Here is a 25,122-nt window from a genome sequence, read left to right as displayed (position 1 = left end):
TCTATTTATTTTTTTGCGAACAATGTGAGTAATGATTGAACATAAGAGGTTGTTAGTTTTCTTAAATTATTACTAGGTGATTATCTCTACGTTACTCCGCATTAAGCATGCGTTTTTATTTTCATAATGATTTGAATTTAGAGAAAATATTCGAATTGGTATTTCCATAACGATTTGAAGTAGCATTTTTTTTTATAGAAATTGGGTTGATATATATTTTTCTTACATTATTCTCCTTAATTATAAAATTAAAATCAAAATAAATTTTTTTTTGCATGTTGAATAAAATGACAGCTAAACATGCCCTTATATAGACAAGATCACCTAATTTTTCCTCCAAAATTGGGTTGACTGTTTGTTTTAATGGTCAACTTAATGGAGGGTACTCGGACAGATGAAAATTAAAAACTTTAGGTATCAAGTCCGGTGACTTGAAAACTTGGAGTATTAAAAGTAAAAAAGGAGTATAATTTGGGTACAAAAAATAAAATTATCCCAAGAACATAGCAAATCTAACAGAAAAACTTTATGGTAAAATTATAATAGGAGGTTATTTATAATTTTTCAAACAACGAGAAGGTAATTGTAATTATGATAGACTTTAGAAAAATCCGTTGTGATTTACATACCAATCAATATAAATAGGAGTCATCAGCTAGCATATGCACTTGCTATGTTAAGTTCGGTTGTGTTGTTGTAAGAAGATCGCCTTCATAACTCTTACCTCTCGACTCTAAACTTACAAGTCTAACTTAATTTTCTCCGACCACTTGAAGATGTCTGAATATACATGATCACCTCCCAAATCATCTCCAGTAGCACCTGCAGCAACCCTCATAATGTCCTCAATCAAAGCAAAATTTCCCATTATATCGACATGAGCGCCACTCTGTGTGCCGCGGCCTTCAAGAAAGTTAGACGGAGGAGCGTGCTCGTATTCCCTTACATAATTTTTGATTCCCGAAGGATTAAATCTAGTTTTTCCACGCCAACCTTTTGCACTCATGAAGCCTGTACTTAAAACAGGCACAGTTTCGTCCCCGTCCACTGTAAAGACACCGTCTCTCAAGCACATATCTCCATCTTCTTCACTTGCCGATGTATCAATTTGAAAAGGAATATAGCATTCTGCATATGGACTTTGCCTGTAAACATAAGCTCTTTCAGTTGGAATGCCAACTCCATACATCGAGAAGATCTCCATGTCAGTAGCATTTGGCAACCTGCAAAACCATTTTTGGTTAGTTAATATAGTAAGGAAACTACAACGAGCTCTTTTGAATTTACTATAGTTACAAATATTTCTTCGTTTGAAAAGTTACAAACACCCTCTAGAATTTACGATCGTACATCTAACAAATACCCCATCTAATGGACCGTTATGAGGGAATATTTGTTAGAAAATCATTAATTTTAAAATGCTATTTATAAATTTTTAAAAAAATATTTAGAATTATTATAAATTTTAAGAGAACGTGTTGTAATTTATCCTAAAAGAGATTCAGATAAAGACAAAAGTAGTAATACTTACTTGGTTTCCAATGGATTTGACCAATATTTGTAATGAGCATACTTGGGATCATCCAAATTAGCAGCTATGCCATAGGAAAAATGAGCACTACCACGTGCCATCATTTTTGGGGCAATATATTTTAATAGATCCACAATATCTCCGGCAGTATATGCTTTATATTCAGTTACAGCATTAATACCACTAAAACCCAGGTCATGATACTCTGTCCACACATCCCCACAACCGTTGTTTGCAAAATTATTACCCTTTACAGCACCCTGTAGGTATAACCACTTGATCCTATTAATACAATTGATATTAAATCATGAAGAGATTTGTAATTTGCTATATATAGATATTTTTTATCGATTGACAATCATAGAAAATAAAGAAAATTTACCCGAAAGTCAGTCCTCTGAATTTGAGAAGAATGAGCTCTTGCTACGTCTTTCCCAAAAGATATTATTCTTCCATAATGGACATGATTTGTTTTTGATTTGGTATTTTGATACTTATTATGATCGTCAATAACATCGAATGCATTAATTTGCTTTCTTGTATTAGGAACATAGCCTTCCTCAGGTGACCAATCAAGATCTCCCCAAATAGTGTCTCCACCTTTTGGTATCATTGACATGGTTGAATCCCATGTTCTCGTCATCTTCATTATGTGTTGTAGAGTTTGAATTCGAAATAAATCCTTATCCAGAACACCTGGTGCTATGGCCCTGACAACAGCAACATCCTTTGCTTCTTCAGAAAAAAGTCCAGAAATAGCTTTCGGAACACCTAAAAGCGGTCCGGCAATGTTCATCACAGCTTTAATGTGCCTAGCACACCAATTCGGTCCACCGCCTCCGCCCATCGGAGCAGGTGTCTCCACCCATTTCATAAAATGCAAGAAATATACAACACCCATCGAATGTGGAACGATCACCGCCTTATTGCCACCATTTGTAGAGACCATTAGTTCTATATTACTTTTTATTCTACTTAATGTTTGGTCTCGCACCTGAATGTAAACTTACTATTATCAATAAATATATGTATATATATATATCCTATTTAATAGACTTTAATTACATAAATATGAGAAATACCTACTTCTGTATTCTGAAATGAAAGTCTCCAATCATATGAAGCCATATACATGGTTTTCTCCTCATATCCAATCTGAGCAAGATTAGCAATTAGAACTGCCCAAACAAAATATCCTAGGGCAAAATAGTCTGCAGCAACAAGACCTGTCACAGGCCTCACCCTTATGCCAATAGGATCCAAACCAGTTTCATTGTCCAATGACATATGCTCCATCCAACATAAAGGACTACAAAACAATCCGTCCAAAAATAACTTAAAATTTTCAATGAAAACTAACAATTAAAATTAACTAACACACGTCAAAACAATTATAAAATAATATTGATAAACTCGGACCAAACTGGCCGATTTAACTTATGTAATTACAAACAGCAAATAAAACCGGTCAATCATATCTTCAAAATGCGTAGCATTTCAACCCTACATAGGCCGGCCAAAACCAGTGGAACCGCAACTCGACCGAATTGCGGACCGTTGGTTCTAATTCTCTAACAAATTAATGTTAACATGAGCAAGATATAGATAGATAGTTACCTCTTATAGAGTTTTCCGAAAGTCCCTCCCCATAATCTCTTTCTAAATAACTTGTCCGCACATTGATGTCCCTCCCATAACTCCAATCCTCCGGTCACGATTCCAGGCACAAAAACCACAGGATGCTTAGCCCTCAACCCCTCTTTCTTCAACTTCAAGCCAGGGGGATCAGGCAGACGACCCCTTATCACCTCACTCATATAGTCCGGAAAAGAAGAAGGTATCATATTGTACAAAAATAGAAACGACCAACACATAACACATACACATCCAATCAACCAGCAACAACTATCCATACAAGACCACTTGCTCATCATCATCATCTCTTTTTCGGATTTTAATTTTTCATCAAGATCATAATCAACAATTCTTGTTGATTCATCTTCTTCTTGGATCCTTCTCCTTCTTAACACCGACATCTTGAAGTTGTTTTTTTCTTGAAGATATGAATGAGTAGAAGATAATAGTTGACCTGCATGTACCTTTTCAAGATCACCACGGCGGCGCTGCGGTGGAAGGAGGAGTGACTAATTGGTTCTGAGAAATTAAGGACGGTGAAAAACGATTATGTGGGCCCATGCCTGCAGAATGGAGTGTAATGAATGTCGTGTGATGTGGCTTGAGTTTAGCAATCGAATAACGTTGTTAGCATTTGTGCATGCCTTTTTTAGTATATAACGGATGAAATGCCTTATCTCAACTAGTCACACTCACGCACATGGACATACATGTACGTGTAGCAGCGGAAATAGCTTTTTCGTCACGTGACTTTGAATTTTCACACTTTTGGTCTCATATATTGGTTACGAAATTATTATTTTTAGTCCTATGACTTACAAAATGTATCACTTTTTTCATTAGAGATTTAACGAAAGTCACATGTTTGGTATCTTAGGATAAAAAAATGCTGCTTTTTTTAAAGTTTTGAGACTAAAAATAAGATTTTTGTAATCAGTATGATCAAAAGTATAAAAACCCTAAATTATAAGACCAAAAATACTATTTTTTCTATATATGTGATAGTAATAATATAAAGTCGATTTTTTTTTTTTGATTTGGCAATTGAAGTAGTTTTGAATAAGTAATTTTCATTTTATTAAGAAATATAGAACTATAAACCTCAACTGGAAAGAGAAGATTAGTTTATTGAATAAAATACTGTATTAGTAGAAATCACTACAAGAAAAGAAAAAATTAATGATAAAGAAATTAAATGATAATATATTTCCATTAATTATATATTTAGTGTTTTTTTCTCTATAATAAATTTTATAATAGTGGCTGTAATTTTGTAAAAGTTATTATTGGTAAGAATTAGTAATAAAAATAAAATGCGTAAAATTGTCGCAAACACTACAAAATAATTATTTTATTATAATGGGTATATTCTGTCCCAAGATGATGTCATCAAGTGGATTTGTCGTTGCAAATACTGTTGCAAAATTAGTCTCATCGACTCCTGCTGCAAAACCAATTGCAATAATTTTGTTGTCCTCAAATTTTGACAGTTTTCTGCAAGGGAAAAAGACCACCACAATTTTGGGACAATATTTGCAAAAAAAAAATATAACTTTTTTATTCGCCCGTTTGTCACTTGTTGGTAATCAAATTCAAAAGATGGACAAATTTACGACATCTGTCAATGACCGTCAATGAACTAACGGCTATTTCCCAACGCCTAGTAAGGCACATTGCAAAATCCCCTACAAAATCCCATTGCAAAGTTACTAATTTTTGGCGGGCTAAGAAAATATGGTGGAAGATAAAATTCAAAATACCCTCATAAAATCAAAAGTTTTGGAGGAAAAATTCCAAAAAATTGAAATAATTTGCCGCGCATATTGCGACAGGAATAAGATCTCCGGTCCCAAATTTTGTTGGAAATTTAGTCTAGACTTATTTTCCATATAAAATATATGTGCTTTTGTTAACTGGGTCTATCTAAATTCAAGACAACTAAGATGTTAGTGGTTTAAGCATATCTAAATGGACAATCGAAATGTTAGAAGGTGGTTGTCGATTGTGGTCGCTTGCCACAATAGCTGGAAGTGAGCATTCACTGTTCTAGCGAGAGAGAGAGAGAGAGAAATATAGCAAAGAGCCCCCTTTCCCACAGAGAAGGAGATAACCCGCATTGCCGGGGAATATTTAAAGCATACAATATTTATTTAACAAGGTTAAAAAATATAATTATAAATGACAAATTGCATAACACCCCTTATATTATAGTGAAATCATGTCAAATCACTTTGTAGTATCTTATAACCAAAAGACTCCCTGCATAATACTAAAACAACACGAAATCCTCTCTCTATTAGAATCTAACCGCGAGTAACACACGCTTAAATTACCAGTGTGCTTCTTTTTTTATATTTTTGGGCATTATTTTATGTTTTTAAGAAATTATATTATAAATTTTAATTTGAAACTCAATTATAAGTTAATTTATTTTGAACTTTTAATTGATAATTTATTTCAAAAATTTAATATCAACACAAATAATAATAGATAAGATAACCCAATCATGAGTATACCATTTGTAAAATTAAATAAGAAGGAGAAGACAATAATATGCTTGCAAATCACAACCTGGATTAAAGTACAATAATCATATGTTAATAAATGCAAATAATTCATTGATATGATGTTTATTTTGAAGTTTCCCCATTACCGTAAATGCGCCTTTATTTCTGCTCACGCTTTGATGGTGAGGGAACAAAAGTAGCAGGCTTAAAAAACTCCCAGCCTTGTCCGCTTGACCCGTTTTCAATTTTTGAAACAGTAATAAAAGTCACAGTAACAAAATATAATATTAATAATAAAATATCGAGAAATAATTTTGAAGTTATTATAAAAAAATTATATTAAATTATAATTATTTTTATCTTGTTGCTATATAATTATATTAATTCTTTAACTTAATAAATATATTTAGGATAATTATATATACATCCTTGATCTATGGTCTATTCACATAAATCATCCATACCTTTTAAAAAGTTACACACCACCATAAAAAATGTCAACTTCATTAACACAAAGCACCACTACTTTTTGTTCAATAAGCTTTTCAGCTTAACTCAATTAATAAAAAACATTATAAAATATACTTAAAAATAACAAATTGCTCGAGTTCGACTTATATTTAATCCGATTAAAACTTACTTGTGCGCGATTAATTACCAAATCAATTTTAAATACAATTTTTTAAGTTCCATAATAATTCAAATCAATTTGAATAATAATGCATTTGGTTCGACTAAAAACGAATTTATTTAGTTTCAATTATATTGATTACTCAAAATATTACCATTACTGATATTTTATAAGTTGTATAATTTTAATATGCCGAAACACTTTTCAAGAACTCTTTTTTGTTAAGTAAAATAAAATTATTACAAATATCTAATGTTCGGAAAAGGGCGTAATTAACGTGGCTATACAAATATTATTAATTCCTGCAAAGCATTCATAATGGCACACTTTATTTTGACATGTCTTGAGAACAATTGTGCTTGCTTTTAGGGAGTTGGACGTCTTAGAGCAACATATAGGCCGGCGCACATACATTCCACCACACCCTCTATCCAAACAAACGCATAATGCACCTTTGCATTTAAGGATAATATGTTATTTATTATATTATTTAATATTTATAAATTTCAAAATATATTAAAAAATTAAATTAATAAATACATTCAATCAGTATGAAATAATAAAAAAATATTATAAAAGTAGGTATATTTTTAAATTTATGTGATTGAAACCTATAATTTTTTAATTGTGAGGCATCAATTTTGTCAATTAAAACAACACTTCGTTGGCATACACGATGCGCGTAATGGAGAAGAGAAAAACAAAAACAGAAACATAATGGACGTATGCTGTCTCCTCATGATAGCTAGATATTCATTTTTTTTTTTTGTGACATTTATTTTGATAAATATTTTAGTGGATTATTAATTATTAAATAAAAATATAATGAATAGTGTGACGTTAATATATGTGCATGAGTTTAATGAGCTACGACCCGTCTGAATATATATTTGATTGAGTGACATCAGACGTGCTAAGACGAACTTATCCTTTTATAAAGACGGAATTTTTATAATCAACAATATCTTAATTTAATACTTACGATTGAAGTTTCATAAAAAAAATTCGAAATTATGAATTCAAATTTCATTAGGATCGTGGATATTTGTCTCATTTAATGTGAGTTTATAATGTAATTATTATTTATCTCACTTAATGCGATTTTTTATAATTTATTTTTTATTTTATACTAATGTATAATTTTTTTTATCGAATTGATATATTATTTAATTTAGTGACATTAATACAATCCTTTAATCACGACTTTTATTAAAAAAAAAGTTAAATCTTGATAACAATTTATTTGAGATATTACGAGCTTGTGTCTTATTTTTGGGTGACCTACTTTGAGGGTCGAATAATATTTACGTGCGATGGGCTTAAATTAATAGAATTAATGACACAAATTGGTTAATTATGGTATTTGCGTGTCATATTTGTCAATTTAGTTTAAATTGTACCTTAATCAGAGAAATGCATATGTAAGAATACATAAAATGTGATCAATCTATTTCGTAATTGGCATGAGATATTGTAATTTTAATGTGTGGATATTGATCTATTTTAATAGTAATTATTAATTCACTGTAACAATAAATAAATTAATTACATATATTTGATATAAATAATTAATATATTAATTATTGATTTTTAAATATAAATTTAATTGATTCACTAAAAAGAAATCAGAGTGAAGTAATCTTTTTGAATGTGCATTTGAGTTTTTTAATTATGGAAGGGAATTTTTTGCAATTTAAAGAAAGAAGAGGAAAATAGTCTGTAATTACATTAAACTTGAAGGAAAATTATTGTAATTAATAATAATAATAATATGATGGGTACAACAATTATAGAGAATATTGATAATTTGTAGGTGAGAAGTGGTTTTCATTAGAGTTGTAGTAATTATATTGATTTTTATTATTAAAATGAGTTTAAAAGCAAGAAGAAATCACACTTGACACTCCCCTACTGCCTCCTGCCATCTCCCAGACCCTACAAATCTCAACGGCTTCTCTGATGATCTGCTGATCCTATGTATTCAAGTACAATTAGAGACATGGTTACTGTGTGTCGTGTGTGATAACGGAGGAGGAGATGGAGAGAGAGAGAGGGAGGGAGAATGGTGAGAAAGAGTGTGCTTGTTGCTCACTCTTTTTCTTACTGACTTGAAGAGAGGGGATGGAATCGATAATCTTCTTTGCTGCTTTGTTTTCTTTTTCTGAATCCTTTCGAAACTGTGCTATGTGAGGTTGTACTTCCGCCATTCATGCCGCCTCCGTTGCTCCTGCTCTTCATCTGTTTTCTTTCACTTTTGTCGCCCGCTTCTCCCGGTGTGAATGGATTTTTCTGCTGAAAAAATGCCCCACTTGATGAATAAACTGCTTCTTCCTCTGTTTTTTCTTGTAATTTCGACTTTGTAAATTTCGGTGGTCCTTCGATTTGGCTTTTGTTTCTTTGTTTTGGCTATAGTATGTTGACTTGTATAGCTTGTTCGAAGGAGCTAAACGCCGCCGGATCTATTCGAGACCGGCCGGACGATGGTGGAGACGCCGCCACTCCTTCCACTAAGCAAGCCATCAAATCCCTCACCGCCCAAGTAAATATATAGTAGTAGTGTTCATTCTCCTCTATTTTCATCGTTTTTGTTTGGTTTTTGATTTTCTCGAATAGCGTTTGTGTTTCGCAAATATACCTATCTGTATCTGAAAGTTCTCTGGAACATAAATTTGAGTTATATTAATTTGCCGCATTATTTTCTTGGTTTCTGTTTGTTTAGATCAAGGACATGGCAGTAAAGGCATCGGGTGCATACAAGAACTGCAAGCCATGTTCAGGCTCGTCAGGCCACGACCGGAGCCGGGCCTATGTGGACTCGGATGCCGGTTCGGTGTCTGAGAGGTTCTACTGCTCGTACCAGAGGACGGGCATCTCAAACTCCAAGCCACGGCTTAGGGGAAAGGAACTGGAAGCCAAGCTGAAGGCCCTTTCCAGTGGCTCGGCCACCCCCGCTTCGGTTAGCAGTAGAACTGAGTCTGTTTTGTTCATGGAGGAAGATGAGCCGAAAGAGTGGGTTGCACAGGTTGAGCCGGGGGTGTTAATCACATTTGTTTCATTGCCACAGGGCGGAAATGATCTCAAGAGGATTCGGTTCAGGTAACAGAATCTTGGTTCGGTTATTATTCGCATTGTCGTCAGTCGATTTTCTTAGTCTTTAGGAGTACTAGTATTAGTTTTCATTGTTTTAGCTCTATTTCAATTTGAATGCTTCTTTGTTTGCCAAGAATCGTAGAAGATGTATTTAAGAAAAAAAAGAGAATTTTGGTTTTGGTTGAATGATTGTCCAGAATTCGAGAGGTAAATTATGCTGGCAGCTTAGAAATTGTCGTCTCAGCTGCATATTGTTCAATATCAGTGCATGATTTTGGATGAAATTTTCATGGTTGCAAATTTGGAAGCTAACTCTGTAGTCTGTACCAAACAAAAGTTTCTCTTGCAAAATCCCTTTTGATCTGAAATCTGAAAGCTATAATTTGTTTGTGAGTGGTGAAAAGCTTGTTGTAGCATGTGGATTTTGATGGGTTGTTTGTCTTGATTCGTTGGGGGGATTTCGTCTTTTTAATGGTACAGTAATGGGGTTGCATTGAATGGGGCATGTGAAGCCACTCTGTGTTGCACTAGCCCCCAAAATTATGAAGGTGGCCCCTCATAAAAAGTGGTGGGACTTTGGGACAATTGGCTTCTTGACTGCTTGTTTGTAAAAGTCCCTTCAGCTTAGTCACTGTCCACATGAAACCACATCTCAGGTAATTGAAGATATTTTGGATGGGGATATGTGTCTAGTCAGTTATGGGAATTGAAAATAGAAATAAGAAACAATTTTAAGGTTGGAAAAGCAAAGAAATAAAGAAATGTCATTGAAAAAGGAAAGAGAAAAAGAAATTTCATGGACAACCAAATTCTGGTGGTCCTCCTAATTTTCATTTTTGGTGTCTTTCCTCTTCCTCCTTAGTTTAATTACTAGCATTAATAACTAAGAATAGGTATTTTTCTTGGGACCTTGAATTCTGAGAGAAATATCTGAAGACAGTGACCATATTTTAGCAGGGCCATAACTAGGAACCAATCCAAGAGGTTTATCTTTTTTACTTGTGGTATTGCTGTTTTTGTATGCTTTTTCCAATCTGGACCAGCAATTGTACAAAGCATATATATTCTTTATTTTGCTTGTACCTGAAATGTTAATGCCACATTGGAAAGATTTGATTGACAGTGAAATAAATCTCCATTCCTTCACATTTTTTCACTTGAGTTCTATTCAATTATGTTCAAGTTATCTTGTTTGACCATTTTACCATCTGTTGAGGATCCTGAATGAATTCACGGTACAATGCTTATGAAACCTCCAAAGTCAAAAAGTGAAACAATTACCTTGTACTTGTAGTTCTTCAGGGGTATAGACAAATTTTGAATTTCAATGCGTCAATGTCATAGTAAGGTACTGGTTAATCAACAATTTTGATTATAGGCTTTGAGCTGCAACTATTTAGTTGATTGCCTCATTCCGCTTGTGCTAAGTTCCTTATCATGCTTTTCCTGCAATTTTAATAGCTGCTGTCTAGTCTAACAAGGGTGAAAGTTTTATCCCAATCAGCACCTTTCTCTTATCCTTTTTGCAACAAATATTCTTTACTGGTATATCCCAGCTTTCAGTATCATTTACGAACACCATTTGTATCTCATGAAATAGGGGAGGTCAGCTATACACAAACTTATAACGCATTGCCTTCCTATTCCATGGCATATTGATTTCAGAAGCTGGAAATCTTTGACCAACTTCCATTGGCTTTTCTTCCCTCCTTTGCTATAAAGAGAAAACAATACACTATGAAACCTTAATAAGAGTTAAATTTTCTGGTAGATAATTGTTGGTCCTGTAATTTGAGGGCCTTATTAATCAGCAGGTCTCCTGTGCCTTCCTTTTATACTGCTTCTCCCTGTTGTATGATCACATCGAGCAATGTATGGAATTCTGACTTATAGTTTTCTCACAGGCAGCAATCTGCTTCTGAACGGGTTCTGGTAATATTTGTTTTAGATGATCTAATTTCTCGCTTCTTATGGATGGTTTTACAGCCGAGAGATCTTTAACAAGTGGCAAGCTCAACGGTGGTGGGCGGATAACTATGACAAAGTAATAGAATTATACAACGTCCAGAGGTTCAATCATCATGCAGTGTCGCTACCAACTCCACCACGATCTGAAGATGAGGTAAACTTGGTCATGCTTATGGTGCCATGGATGATGGGTACTCATGGATTTTAACTGCCTCAACCTGCCATTTTTGAAAATTTCTTCTTTAGTCTAATACTTGCAGTCTTTGGATGCTGGTGATGTAAATTGACTAGAGACCCGAACAAAGTTTTCTTGTGTGATGCACCGTGAAACTATTTTTCTGTGGGATTTGCAAATAGTTAACTAAATGATCCTTTTCTCTTAGAACTCAAAACTTGAATCAGCTGAGGACAGCCCTCCTGTGACGCCTCCGTTGAGCAAGGAGCGCCTTCCTCGCCATTTCCATCGTCCAATTGGAGTCGGCTACTCATCATCAGACTTGCTTGAACATCGTCCAATGCAATCTCGTCACTACTATGATTCAGGTGGCCTTAATTCAACACCAAAACTCTCCAGCATCAGTGCTGCAAAAACTGAGACATCATCCGTTGATGCTTCTGCCCGGTCAAGTTCTTCAAGGGAGATTGACCACTCTGGAGAGCTTTCAGTGAGCAATGCTAGTGATTTAGAAACTGAGTGGGTTGAGCAAGATGAGCCTGGAGTCTACATTACTGTCAGAGCATTGCCAGGGGGTGCTCGGGAGCTTAGAAGAGTGCGGTTCAGGTGAGTGATTCTTTCGAGTATTGTTGTTTTTACTCTATACTTGTATTGTATAGAACCTATTAGCTGTGAATTTCTACCCATACAGTATTTAAGTTTCCATAATTCGAGACACTATTTCTCGAGTCTGACTTGGAAATGATGAATGCAGCCGAGAAAGGTTTGGAGAAATGCAAGCAAGGTTGTGGTGGGAAGAGAACAGAGCAAGGATTCAACAACAGTACTTGTGATTTTGGCAACCTAAGTAGGGAAAGACCCAACCATTCTCTTGAATTCTTTTACATAGAGCCTTCTGTTAATGATCCATGCTGCTGCATTTTCTCAACATGTCTGTCTGAAAGTTTCAGCCGCTAGTCAGTTAGGCTTGTCTGCTTCCCTGGTAATTGCTTACAATCTGCCTTTCTTTCTGTCACTATTAAATGTGAAGAATTCTGCCTTTCCAATCAATGCATCAAGTTTTGTTGCAATATGTCTACTGTATTTATCTCAATGCAGATAATCTTAGTACTTGGGGTTGCTGGTAGTCCTCCCACCATATAACTCAAACCATATACAAATTCGAGTGCTTTTGTTCATGTCTAGATAGAATATATCGAAGTTCTCTGAAGTTTATAGACCGAACTAATGACGATACTCTCTGTTCACCACTTAAGAAACATTGCAAAGGAAAAGCAAAGGCTAAAAAGCCAATGGATAAGCTGGGGATAAGAAATGAGAACAGAGCTTTTGTCACTTTAGAAAAAGAAACATGCAAGCCATTTGTTTTCCCTTGGATCACACCCAGCTGGTTCGACTTTTGTTTCTATATTTAGACTCTTCTACTGTTCCCTTGATCGATCATCTCTTTACTTTATTGTTCTTCTTTCAAACGCCTTTATTGTTCTTCTTTCAAAAGCCGTTGTTGGCGTGTGAACGGTAGAACGGCCTTGCTGTTTAGGTTCCCTTTTGTCAGAGGACAAAAGATAAAGAGACTGTCTTTTGATTGTAGTGCTAATTTGCATGGATCATTCTCTACTTTGTACACTTTCAACATGCATGCAGTTGAAGGTGGTCTCAAATTCCTTCTTGGGATTGCCAAAACCCCACTTTGCCTTCCTATGTCTCTTTAACTCCAACTAAAGCTCTGGATGTGTGTGTGTGATCTGAGAGGCTGATCTTGAAGGGTTGGTGCAGATTTATTTTGGATGCGGAACGAGTGAACCCAAATCTCATAACTAATTGAAGCTACTTGTCTTGCACTTGGGAGTTTTTTTGAAGGAGTGATAGTTTGTTTAGAAGTTTGAATTTTACAATGCCAAAAAATAGTGAGAAGCAAAGACAAGCTAGACCAAAAATGACTTTTAAGAGTAGTTTATTTATTAAAAAAAATATATTTTGACCTTTAAATATTTAAAACGTGTCTCAATAAACTAAAAAATAACCCAAAACAGTTGGGAATACTTTTTTTATTCTATTTTGGTTTTCGGAAAACTGAAAAAGGGTGATTTTTTTTTTCTTTTCCTTCCTCGGAGTTGGTGACTCATCACTTTTGCTCCAGTTGAAAATTAGTTGAATTGGGTGGGGAGTGGGAAAAATATAACACATATGAATGAATTATTATTATTATTATAAAGTTGGAAAGGGGCTAACCAAATTAAGCTTCGTGGCATTCGTTAGCCCATCTCATCATATATGTGCTTATCATTATTCATCATTTTCAACCATGTTCGTCTCCGCCCACTTTGTGGGACAAACCTCTCACTCTTTTCTACATCTATCTCAACACAAAATAATTTATGTAAAAGAGTCGAGCTTGAGCTGAATTTTCTCAGAAACTTAAGGCTTAAGCTTGAGTTTTACCCATGATTTCTATGAGATCATTTCTTAAGCTCAATTTGAGGGAGGGGAGGGGGGGGGGATGAGCTTTCATATTCAGTTAGTAATGTAAAATAAATTTAAAATAATTATTTATTGTTTTTTTAAAATATTTATTTTGATTGAAAAAAGTCATTTTACACAGGTGACGTATACTTGGGATGTAATTGTTTCTAGCAATACAAGTTCAATATTTATAATTAGAAAATCTAATACAATATGTGGGGTTTTAGGCTATAAAATTATCATAAGGGAGTTATCAGCAATTTCACTGCAATATAGAGTTGTTATACAATTTATCCTTAAAGAAAGGGTAAATTACATAGACACCCTTATGAAAATAGCTCTAAATATACAAACACTTATATAAATCCTTTTTAAAATTGTAAATACACTTCTTGAGATTGAGAGACAAAATTAAGCTTACATAAACACACCTCACAAAACATACGTATAATTTTGTAAGACATAAAATATTTATATATTTGGACATAATTTTAAGAATACCAATATAATTTATCTCTAAAAGAAATGATTATTTTCTTGATCACTACGTGCGTGTGTGTGTGTTTCTATGCTATCATTTTTAGCCCGACTTAGGTCACAATCACATTGCATCACATTATTTCCCACCACATATATAAATATGGCCCATATATACATAATTAGTGAATATTTAGTGTAATCTCATCACAACTCACTTTTTTCCACATTTTTTTTTAAACTTTTTATTTCGTTCTTGGACTTCATCAAATCAAACCCTCCATTTCCCTATATAAAATAATAATTATCTTTATTTTTATATATGTACGCGTGTGCAGACATACATAAGTACACGCTCACACATACATGTGTATAAAATATACATATCTATATTATATACATTAAACTAATTAATCACAAACTACATACTCATATACACATATTACCCCTACATATATACATAAACATAATTATTTTGATAGAATCATAGTGTGTTATAAAGCATATCTTCAGCTATCTATATATATATATATTTCAATTTTTATAATAATATTGTTGGAATAATAAAAAATATATATCAATTAATAACACCCCCCCCCCCTTTACACCTAAATGGGTGTAGTCATTTCGTTTACACTACTACATCTTGTGCACGTGCTTGCGCACTTGTTCACATTTATGAACTATTATTTTTTGGAATATTTGTTTGGTAATTTCGTTATAATTAATTATGATCAATTCTATATATATATATATTTTTGTATAATTATAATTATTTCCTTTACTTGAAATTCAAGATTTATACTTATTAATAATAAACAATTAATTTGACAATTCAGTCTTGTCTTAATAGTAAAGTTGAAGTCTCGATCGACACTTTCGATTTCAGAAAAATGTTAGATTTGAATTTCACTATCTCTATTCTTTTTTTTTTTGTCTATTTTAACAATAATTTTTAATTAATTGTATCTTTATATATATGTACGAAATTATTGAAATAATTATCATTATATATGAGAAAGTGTGTGTATATATATACACATCGGACCCAAACTTTGGGAGTCTTTCAAATGTTACATTCAATATAAAACATATTGAGTTAAATAAATGATACATATGTCAATATGAAATTTCTCTAACCTAACTCTATGTTTAAAAAGATCACACTTCTTTTTTTTTAAAAAAAATAAAATTCACATGTATTTACTCAATTTTTTATTATAAAATAATACTATTTTTGTAATTTATTTAATTGAAAGATTTTTTTTTAAATATATAAATGATATGTATTTTGTACATAATTATTTAAAAGACATAACACCTAAAACTGTCAACTTTGAAAGTTACGTAGACTGATAGAATCTCTCCATTGGAAAAAGGGATAAATACACTTTCCACATGAAGTATACTTATAATTGCATTCATCACTCTAAAATATAAAAAGTAACAAATATCCCCTAATAACATTGGCATAGTTTTCAGAGTAAAAATGCCCACATCATTTAGTCCGCTATTTATATGTTTGTTACAATTATTTTTCTACAAAAAAATTTGAATTATTATAATTTTTTAATTAAAATTAATCTTGTTCCCAAAATATAAATTTATCATTAGTAAACAATCTTATAGAACTCTATAAGATTATAATCTTTATATTTTTTTATACGATTATTAAATTTTTTTACATATTTTATATTTTATGTTGTTATATATCTAGATACTCATAACGTATAACTTCTTCATAAGATATTGCGTATTTTACAAATTAGATTGAGCTTGTATATGTATAGTAAAATATACAAAATTATAAATTGTAGCACCCCCTTTGCTACAAGGGCTATACCTACCCTAAACGTCATACTTATTGTAATCCCTGTTTATATATATAAACAGGGATTACAATAAGTATGACGTTTAGGGTAGGTATAGCCCTTGTAGCAAAGGGGGTGCTACATTAGGTGGTATCAGAGCGGGAATTAGATTTCCATGGGATAGTAGATGAATGTTATTTTATACGTAAGGTGTATATGTTAGGAATCTACTCACATGTGTGTATTTTATATAGGATGGAAGAGTCAAGAGAAAATGCTACTGGCCCAACTGAGTCATTAGAGTCTGTGCAGGGTCATGATTCAGGATCAGAACATGAAGGGTTAGAATCCCAAAATAGAAATGCCCCACAACCAGAAATAAACCGTTTTATGCAACAGTTTGTTGAAATGATTCAGTGGACCTGAGAGAAAAACACCCATATTTATTCCGTGAGTAGGTAAGATAGTTAAATTTCGAGGACGAAATTTTTATTAGGAGGGGAGAATTGTGACGCCCCAAAAATTATAATATATAATTGGGGGATCAATTGGTAAATTTTTATGAAACTTAGTTAATTGGTAAATAAATTATGGGCCATAATTGAAATATAATAACACTTGAATGGATTAAATTGGCGTTCGTTATAATATTTTGGGATGATTTATATTAATTAAGAAAATTAGGAAGGACGTAATTGGTATTTTATGAAAAATTTAATTAAATAAATAAAATAATAATATTATATATATATGTTAGTAAGTAATATAACAATATATATATATATATATATGTATGAAATAGAGTGAGAGGCCCACCAACCCACCGCCTCATTTCTCTCTCCTCTCTTACTTATTTCTAATACATATACACATGCACAATCACATTCACACACACATTACAATATACATCTGCACATACACAATTTCGACGACATCTGAGGTACGAAACTTTGATTTTAATTTATATTAATTTATATAATTATATTATTTAATTAGTCTGTTTATTAAATGTTGTTTATGGTAAGCGGTGTACTATTTAATCGGAATATTTTATGAGTTTGACTATTTAAAATAGTGTCGAATTAAATATCAAATTGGATATAAAAATGATATCGTTGGTTAATTAGATTATTAAATTTATGAGATTTGAATGTTGCTATAGTCAAATTATATAATTCCATCGGAATTGCTAACCAAATACGCAATTATATGTATTATTGTTTAATTTTAAGAGTATAATAGCGAGAAATTGATAGAAAATTCATAAAAATATTCTGAAAATTATATTTAATAAATGGTATGTTAATAAAGAGGAAAAACGAAGATTTGTACTTCGATAGAAATGGAATATTAAAGAATTATTAGAAATTGTACAAATGATATTCAATATTATATTTTAAAGAAATTACGATATTCTCGATATATTAATTGTGTATGATATAACTCATTATAGGATACGGGGGTGAAGTAAAAGGACTGACAATTAGTGACAGAGTAGAAAGAAACGTTGTAAGGTCGAGGTAAGTAAATAATTAGTATTATCTATATATGTTCTTTTTATTTGTGGTATTACTATTATATGACTTTGTGGTTCATGCTGATATTGTTTTATCTGAAAATATATGTGTGGTGAATGATTTGGTTTGATTGACAATACTGTGTACGTGGAATGCGAAGACACGTTGAAATATCATGTTTGTTGTATGTTATGTTGTAGGTGTCTGAAAATGAGAATGTAATGATATATTGTTTTACGTTACTAGTTGCTTACAAGAATGGTGATATGTGGAAATGAGGGAGTGGTGGAAATTGAATATAATTGTGGCGTGAATACCCCTTGACGTGTTGAAAATGCTATGTGCGAAAAGAAAATGCTATGTGCGCAATGAAAAGAGCTTTGATGCGATGCTATGTGCGAAAAGAAAATGCTATGTGCGAAATGAAACAGCTATGTGCGAGATTGATGAGCCGGCTGTCAAGGGGGTTCACTTGAATTTATATAACAGTGAGATTGAGTTGGCGGGAAAAACACAATATCACCTTCTGGTAAGCAAACTAGGAAAAATAGAGTTTGGATTGATTGTCTTATTATGAGATAGTCATGTGGTGTAATAAAGTTGATTATGTTGGAATTAAATTGATTGTATTCCATTCGTGTTGCTTGTTTATCTTGTTTGGGCTATGGTTGACATGCATATATAGATAGGACTGGTTATTTGCTTACTGAGTGGCAGGCTCATTCCCCTGCTGACATTTTCTTTCAGGAATAGACTTTGAGGTGTCTGACTATTGAAGAATAGGTCCACGCGCTATACTCAGGCAGGTCGGGCCAGTATGCAGTTTTCTCCTCTTAGTCAGTTAGAGTACAACTCACATTTTGTTTGTACAGAGAGAATATAATTGTACGGATTACTTGTGGTGAATCACCTTGTGGTGTTTGATATGTATATATATATATATAATGTTGTGGGTTGATAATACCTATTATGACGTTGGGGTTACGTATACACATGGATTAAATTATTATGTGCATTTATATATATAAACAGGGATTACAATAAGTATGACGTTTAGGGTAGGTATAGCCCTTGTAGCAAAGGGGGTGCTACATAAATATACTAAATTTAAAATATTATGAGTACCGGTATTGATGCGAGCAAAAAAATAAAACTTTGGTCTAGTTGGGGTAGATAGGAATGAGATAAAGTGCTAGAAAATAAAAGAGTCTACTCGAATAAAATTTATAAGAATCTTATTCCTCGTATTTTGTGTACAATGGAAAGCTTGACATTGAAGTTCAAAGTGTGAAACTCTAAGTGCGAAACTAAAGTATTCCTTTAAGTTGAAATTATAGCATGAAGTAAAAACTTGTAATATCAAGTTCAAAACATGGCTTCTCCAATTAGGGAGTTCTCTATTTACAGACAACCGTCAACCCATTAGATAAAATTGAATTTTTCATGAATTTTACGAATACTTATCTCAAAATGGTTAAATAAGGTTGAATTTTTCTTGGATTTAGTGGAGGTCATCTCCAAGCGGTTGGAGGATCCATGATCTTCGGGGGTGGTTGAGAAGACGTCTTCTCCTAATTAGAGTACAAAGATTAAAAGTTACTTTCGGTTGGGGGTGCCATGTGTGGCCCGCTGAGGTGGCGGGTCCTTATCTAATTATATGAGGTGTGCCTTCGAAGATTCTATATATAGATGCCATTTAAATTATTTGTGAATGCCATATGAAATGTGCTTTGACTATGATCGAGGAATTTTAAGTCATAAGCTTTCTAATGGGCTCGTTAGATTCTCTTGAATATGAGTCTTTTTGGATTTGATCCGATTGGATTTCTTTTGATTAATTTATTATGTGGGAGCACCAGCTCCTGGATTTCCTAACGCTCTACTCAAACTATGCTTCCAAAGGCACCTTAGGCCCTTAGGTGAACTAGTTTCTTGAAGACACCTTCAATCTTATATTAAATTCTTATAATCTTTTTATTCTTATTTTCCTAAACCATTTGAATTTTTTTTAGACCATTCCATTTTTATTAGCATAAGGTATTCATATAACTGAATGTAAAATACACAATTTTAAATAACATAAAATTTTATTTTATGAAATTCTACATACATACACTCACATTACCGTGTCATAGAATTGTCGACTGCAGCCGCAGCCAACCGTAATATAAAGCACAACCCCAGCACACAAAACAACAGAAAATCCTCTCTCTCTCTCTCTCTCTCTCTCTCTCTCTCTCACAGAGGCGTGCTTTCTTGCTTTCATTACCGCCCCTCTCTGCCATAATCAGAAGCAGCTCCCCACAGCAAATGAGTACTAATGTCTCTCACTCATGCATGCCAAGAAACCATGCACACCAACACATCCTCTGAGTCTGACACCTACTCCATCACCATCATCATCATCATCTCTGTTCCTGCTGCTCTCTTGACCCTCTCAAACCAGACACTTAACCTTTCCTAGTATCATTCCTTGTCTTCCCAAATCCCCCACCCCACACACCTTCTCTTCTACTATAAGTACACACAACGATGGTGGATCATGATACAAGGTGTACTGAAACCACCCCACACCACCACCATCCTTCCCGCTTCAGCTCCACCTCCACCTCCACCCAGCCCTCCTTCTCCTCCACCCTGCTTGATGCGATTTATCGCTCCATTGACAGGGGAGATCAAGAAGATATGGGATTTTGCAAGGAGCCCACGAGGAAGATTCGGCGTGATGTTAACGTGCGCGCTGTGTTCGCAAGTGAGGAGGAAATGGCGACCTTCCAGCGGGCTTGCATGGTCGACAAATGGATGGAGAAGAAGGTAACTGAAAAAGTCTCCGTTGGGAGAAAATCCGCCGCTGATGTGCAGGTGAAGAAATCGCGGAGAGATCGGGAGAATTTGAGCTCCAGCTCTTCGGATTCCAGCCCTGGCGGTTTCTTCTCCTCCTCGGAGGCGGAATCGTTGCCGATTCAGAGGCCGAAGCCGGTTCGCACTGGAGGGTCTGGGTTTGAAAAGGAGAAGCACGGGGAAAACCGTCGCGATTCCGAAGCTAATGGACGAGGTTTTGGCGATCAATTAGAGGAGAAGGAGAAGCGTGAAGGCGGATTCCTGAAGACAAAATCGCGGGCGCTGAAAATCTACGGCGATTTGAAGAGAGTAAAGCAGCCGATTTCTCCCGGCGGCAAGCTGGCCGGATTTCTAAACTCTCTTTTCACGGCCGGGAACTTGAAGAAACCCAAAGTCTCCGCCGGTGGAGGCGATGATTCTCCGTCGACGCGGAAATCGACCAACGCATCGACGTGTTCATCGGCTTCCTCGTTCTCCAGATCGTGCCTCAGCAAAGCGCCGTCGTGCAGGGGAAAATCCTCCGGCGGCGCGAAGAGGTCAGTGAGGTTCTTCCCGGTGAGCGTAATCGTCGACGAAGACTGCCAGCCATGTGGGCACAAATACTTACACCAAGAAAACGAAAACAACAACATTCATAGCATCAAAACCGCCATTAACGAAGACCTTATGCGCCATATACTGGAGAAAAATCGTCGAGCGGAGGAAGCTGCCAGAGATTTTCTGATGAATTATCAGAACAAACGTGAATTTGAACTCCCATTTGATCATTTGAGGAAAACCCACGTCGAAAATCAAGGGTTTGATCAGGATTTCGATGAAGAAGACGATGATTTCGATGCAACAAGCGACGCAAGTTCAGATTTGTTTGAGTTGGATAATCTTTCTGCCATTGGAATGGAAAGGTATAGAGAAGAATTACCGGTGTATGAAACTACCTACCTTGATACTAATCGAGCCATTGCTAGTCGTTTGATTTTGTAATAATTCAAGAAAAAATAATAAAATAAAATTAGTGTGTATTTGTAATCTTTTCAAAAAAAATATTTATTTGGAATTTAGATAAAAAAATTTAATATTTTTATTTTGCAATCATTTCGTAGTCATTGTAATATTCTTATAGATACTGCATAGTAAGATTAATATTGGGTGTCAATTTAAATGCAAAAAGTCTTGTTATATAATTAGACCTCAAAATAACTATTTTAGTAGACAAAATTTAGATTTTCTATAATACTCTTATTTTACTTATTTTTTTATAAATAATTGTCTTTATTAAGTAATTAGTTATATGAAAAATTTTCTACTCATACATATTTAAGATCAATTTATTTATATAAAATATTAATTAACAATAGAAAATATGAATTTTCACTACAGTTAATTACTACAGCTAAAAGAAGAAAATCGTGAAAAATACAGATCAACCACGGTTTCACAACAGTCTTTAGCCGTTATTTTTGCAGGTGTGGCTAAAATATTAGTCATGCCAAAAAATCATGACAAATATTTTGATTATGACAAAAAATATAGCGAATATTGATTAATCGTGATAAAAATTTAAGTTTTTTGCTTTGATTTTATTTAACAGTGACTAATAGTATTGATTTTACCATAATTTTTAAACCTTAGTCATTTATGGTATACTGAAAACTCACTATTTGAATTGGCAAGATATTAACTAAAAAGAAAAAGGGGTTAATTTATCTGCAAAAAGATGTTCTAGTTAATTTTATAGCAAAAAAAATCCTGCATGATTTGCAGAAAAAAAGTAGATTCGTACTTTCCAGTTTCCATCCATCAACCTCTAACACTAATTAATTTTTCAGTAAATTGTTTGTTATACCTTTATTTATTATGCATTAATATTTTTATGTAAGAATAATTGTGAGATGATATTAATTAAGATTGTACCTCCAGCTATTTAATTTTTCTCTCGATGTGGGACGAGGACGGAATTAAAAAAATAAAAAGAAAGAAGGAGGAGGAGAATGATGAAACATAGAGGAAAAAGTTAAAGGTAAAGATTGTGAATGTGAAAGTATGATGATGATGATGAGGTGAGATCAAAGCAAAGGCAAAATCTATATATATATATATCAACTCATCAATCCAATCAACTCTTTGCTCTTTCTTGAATTCACAAATTGTAGGGTCCTTTTTTTTAAAAAGAAAATAAAAAATCTTGGGAGGTACATTTTTAAATTCACCATAAATATCTGCCAAAGGAGTTGGCATTTTTCAATGAACCTATTGATTTATTGTACAATTAGTGGTGCCACCTATTGAAGTTCAATTAATTGCATTTATTTCTTGTAAAAACCTCACATCAAATTGGTGTAATTACGCGTAAATTTCATGTGGTTTAAAAAATTATATTTAATATTTTTTAGGTTTGCTTCAATATAATAAATAAATCCCTCAATTAGTCAAAATTCACCATATTTGTTGATATTAACAAATGACCTGAATAAAAATCGATATTTACACTTGATTGATTTATTACTTACTTATTACAAGTCAAATAATTTTTTTATGACTAAACTACCCTTATAATGATGAAGATATACCGCCTCATATGCAGTAATATGTGAAGACGTATGAAGATAATTTGGTCATAAAAATATTTATTTGACATGCAATAAATTAGTAAGAAGTCAATCAGTGGTAAACATAGATTTTTTTCGTTAATATCAACAAATTCGATGAATTTTGAATAACATAGGAACTTAGTTGTTAAATGAAATCAAACATCAGGATACTTGATATAATTTTTTAAACCTCAGAGGAGGGGATTATAATTATCCCAAAAAAATATTAAACTTAGAGACGACATACAATTATTATTTGTTTTATTTTTTGAATGGCTTGATTATAATTGTATCATGAATTTTAGTAAGAATAAATATATCAATCAACATGTCAATTATCAATTTTATTTATATATGGATATTAATTAGTTTATTTTAATAATAATTGTTTATCTGCTGTAAATATAGATATAATTATATCAGGAATTTTATCTTTTAGTGGTAAAAGAAGGTGAGTTAAGGAATTTTCTTAAGGTAATAAAGAAGGGAATTAAATAAAGAAATAATTGATTTTGGTCCCCAAAAGGTTGGGACATGAAATCTATGGTCAGATCTCTTTTGTTGGTTGGGGAAATTGGACCATCACTCATCTTCCTCATTTTTTGATTTTTTTTTTACTTTAATAGAAATTTGTTAAACGATAATTATATAATTGCATCAAATTTTAATAAATTGAACAATATATAGGCTCGATGAATACATCAATATAAGAAAAAATTATAATAAATATACACAAAGTGTAATAAATACACGTACATTTGATGCTACTTGAACCCATGACATCATTTGCTCCTTCACACACTTTGCTATATAACATTTGATTATCTACAAAACTTAAACTAGGCCTTATTAATTTGTTTCTACGTGCATATAATAAATAATTTTTCATATTTTAAACTATATTATACAAGAGTAAATTATATAAACCAATCTATTACATTTAAAAAAAACAAGAAAGAAAGAAAAGAAAAAGAAAATTAATTCATCAATTAAAATAAAATTTGAATACTTGAATAAGTTAGCTATATTATTAGTTCAAGGGAATTTTCGACTTTATAAAAAATCGGTGCGGCAGTATAAGTAACAACGGTTTATTGAGTAAAAATGGTCTTTCCTTTTTTATATAGTATAGATATAGATAATATTTTTTTTAACACGTGTCTCGCTTGGGATAACAAGACTCTATTGTAATTTTTTTTTTTTCTAATTATAAGTGTTTGCTATTTTTAATTATTTAAAAAATAAAATTCGCGATTTGGTCCATTAATTATGTACATTTTGGAATTTGAGGACACATTTTGCCAAAAAATACTTTTGAAGTTTGATGACACATTCATCTTCAAGAATGTAACCAACGATTTCTTTAATCAAATTACGTAAAACTTCCCATCAATTACGCATAATTAATTAAAAAAATCCATCATACTCCAAGTAATTTGTCTTATTTCACTCATAAAAAAGTGAATAAGGAACTCAAAATGAAATGAGGGCCACATGAGAATCATAAGTGGAGTTGAAATTAATAATTTATTTATGACAACTAAGATACATTATTAATAATAGTAATGTAGAACCTAATGTAAAAAAAAAGGTTGTACTAATCTTGAACTAAATGAAAAGAAAAGGCTATGCATCCTATGTTCTAAACTCTCATATAGGCTTAATTGGAATTGTCCCAAAAGTGAAGGACCAAAGTTAAGGTGGCTGTAGCTCATGTTCAAAAGTACTAATACTCTATGTTATAAATAACTCAAAGCATACCTATAATTAATGTACAAAAGTAAGTAATATTTTGTTATAGGTATTAATTTAATTTGTTATTGCTCTGATATTAATGTAATTAGCTAGGTACCTAGTCTAGTTGCAATCTGAATAATGTGTATATATA

At 32.8% G+C, this 25,122-nt stretch overlaps 3 protein-coding genes and 1 long non-coding RNA gene across 4 annotated transcripts; 3 read left to right on the top strand and 1 right to left on the bottom strand.

The window, feature by feature from the left end:
- Positions 1–559: 559 nt before the first annotated feature.
- LOC105163255 (phospholipid:diacylglycerol acyltransferase 1) lies at positions 560–3,751 on the bottom strand. The gene is made up of 5 exons (XM_011081541.3): positions 3,149–3,751; positions 2,618–2,840; positions 1,914–2,525; positions 1,532–1,791; positions 560–1,223 (listed from the first exon to the last, which is right to left on the bottom strand). The coding sequence occupies exons 1-5, from the start codon at positions 3,565–3,567 to the stop codon at positions 740–742; spliced, it is 1,998 nt and encodes a 665-aa protein (XP_011079843.2). The 5' UTR covers positions 3,568–3,751; the 3' UTR covers positions 560–739.
- A 4,437-nt stretch (positions 3,752–8,188) lies between these two features.
- On the top strand, positions 8,189–12,609 carry LOC105163245 (protein Brevis radix-like 2). The gene is made up of 5 exons (XM_011081529.3): positions 8,189–8,843; positions 9,024–9,400; positions 11,381–11,516; positions 11,746–12,143; positions 12,292–12,609. Exons 1-5 carry the CDS (start codon positions 8,718–8,720, stop codon positions 12,368–12,370), a joined length of 1,116 nt encoding a protein of 371 aa, XP_011079831.2. The 5' UTR covers positions 8,189–8,717; the 3' UTR covers positions 12,371–12,609.
- Positions 12,610–17,178: 4,569 nt separating this feature from the next.
- On the top strand, positions 17,179–18,766 carry LOC148789491 (uncharacterized). Its single transcript, XR_016067659.1, has 3 exons — positions 17,179–17,228; positions 17,742–17,808; positions 18,553–18,766. It is a non-coding gene; the product is annotated as an uncharacterized LOC148789491 (long non-coding RNA).
- Positions 18,767–19,992: 1,226 nt separating this feature from the next.
- Positions 19,993–21,735, top strand: LOC105163238 (protein BIG GRAIN 1-like B). Its single transcript, XM_011081518.3, has one exon. It carries the CDS (start codon positions 20,338–20,340, stop codon positions 21,625–21,627), a length of 1,290 nt encoding a protein of 429 aa, XP_011079820.2. The 5' UTR covers positions 19,993–20,337; the 3' UTR covers positions 21,628–21,735.
- The last annotated feature ends 3,387 nt before the right edge of the window (positions 21,736–25,122 follow it).

This window comes from Sesamum indicum, linkage group LG1 (assembly GCF_026168435.1).
Source record: "Sesamum indicum cultivar Baizhima isolate 11 linkage group LG1, ASM2616843v1, whole genome shotgun sequence".
NCBI classification, from domain to species: Eukaryota; Viridiplantae; Streptophyta; class Magnoliopsida; order Lamiales; family Pedaliaceae; genus Sesamum; species Sesamum indicum.
This window is presented reverse-complemented; position numbering and strand designations above follow the sequence as displayed.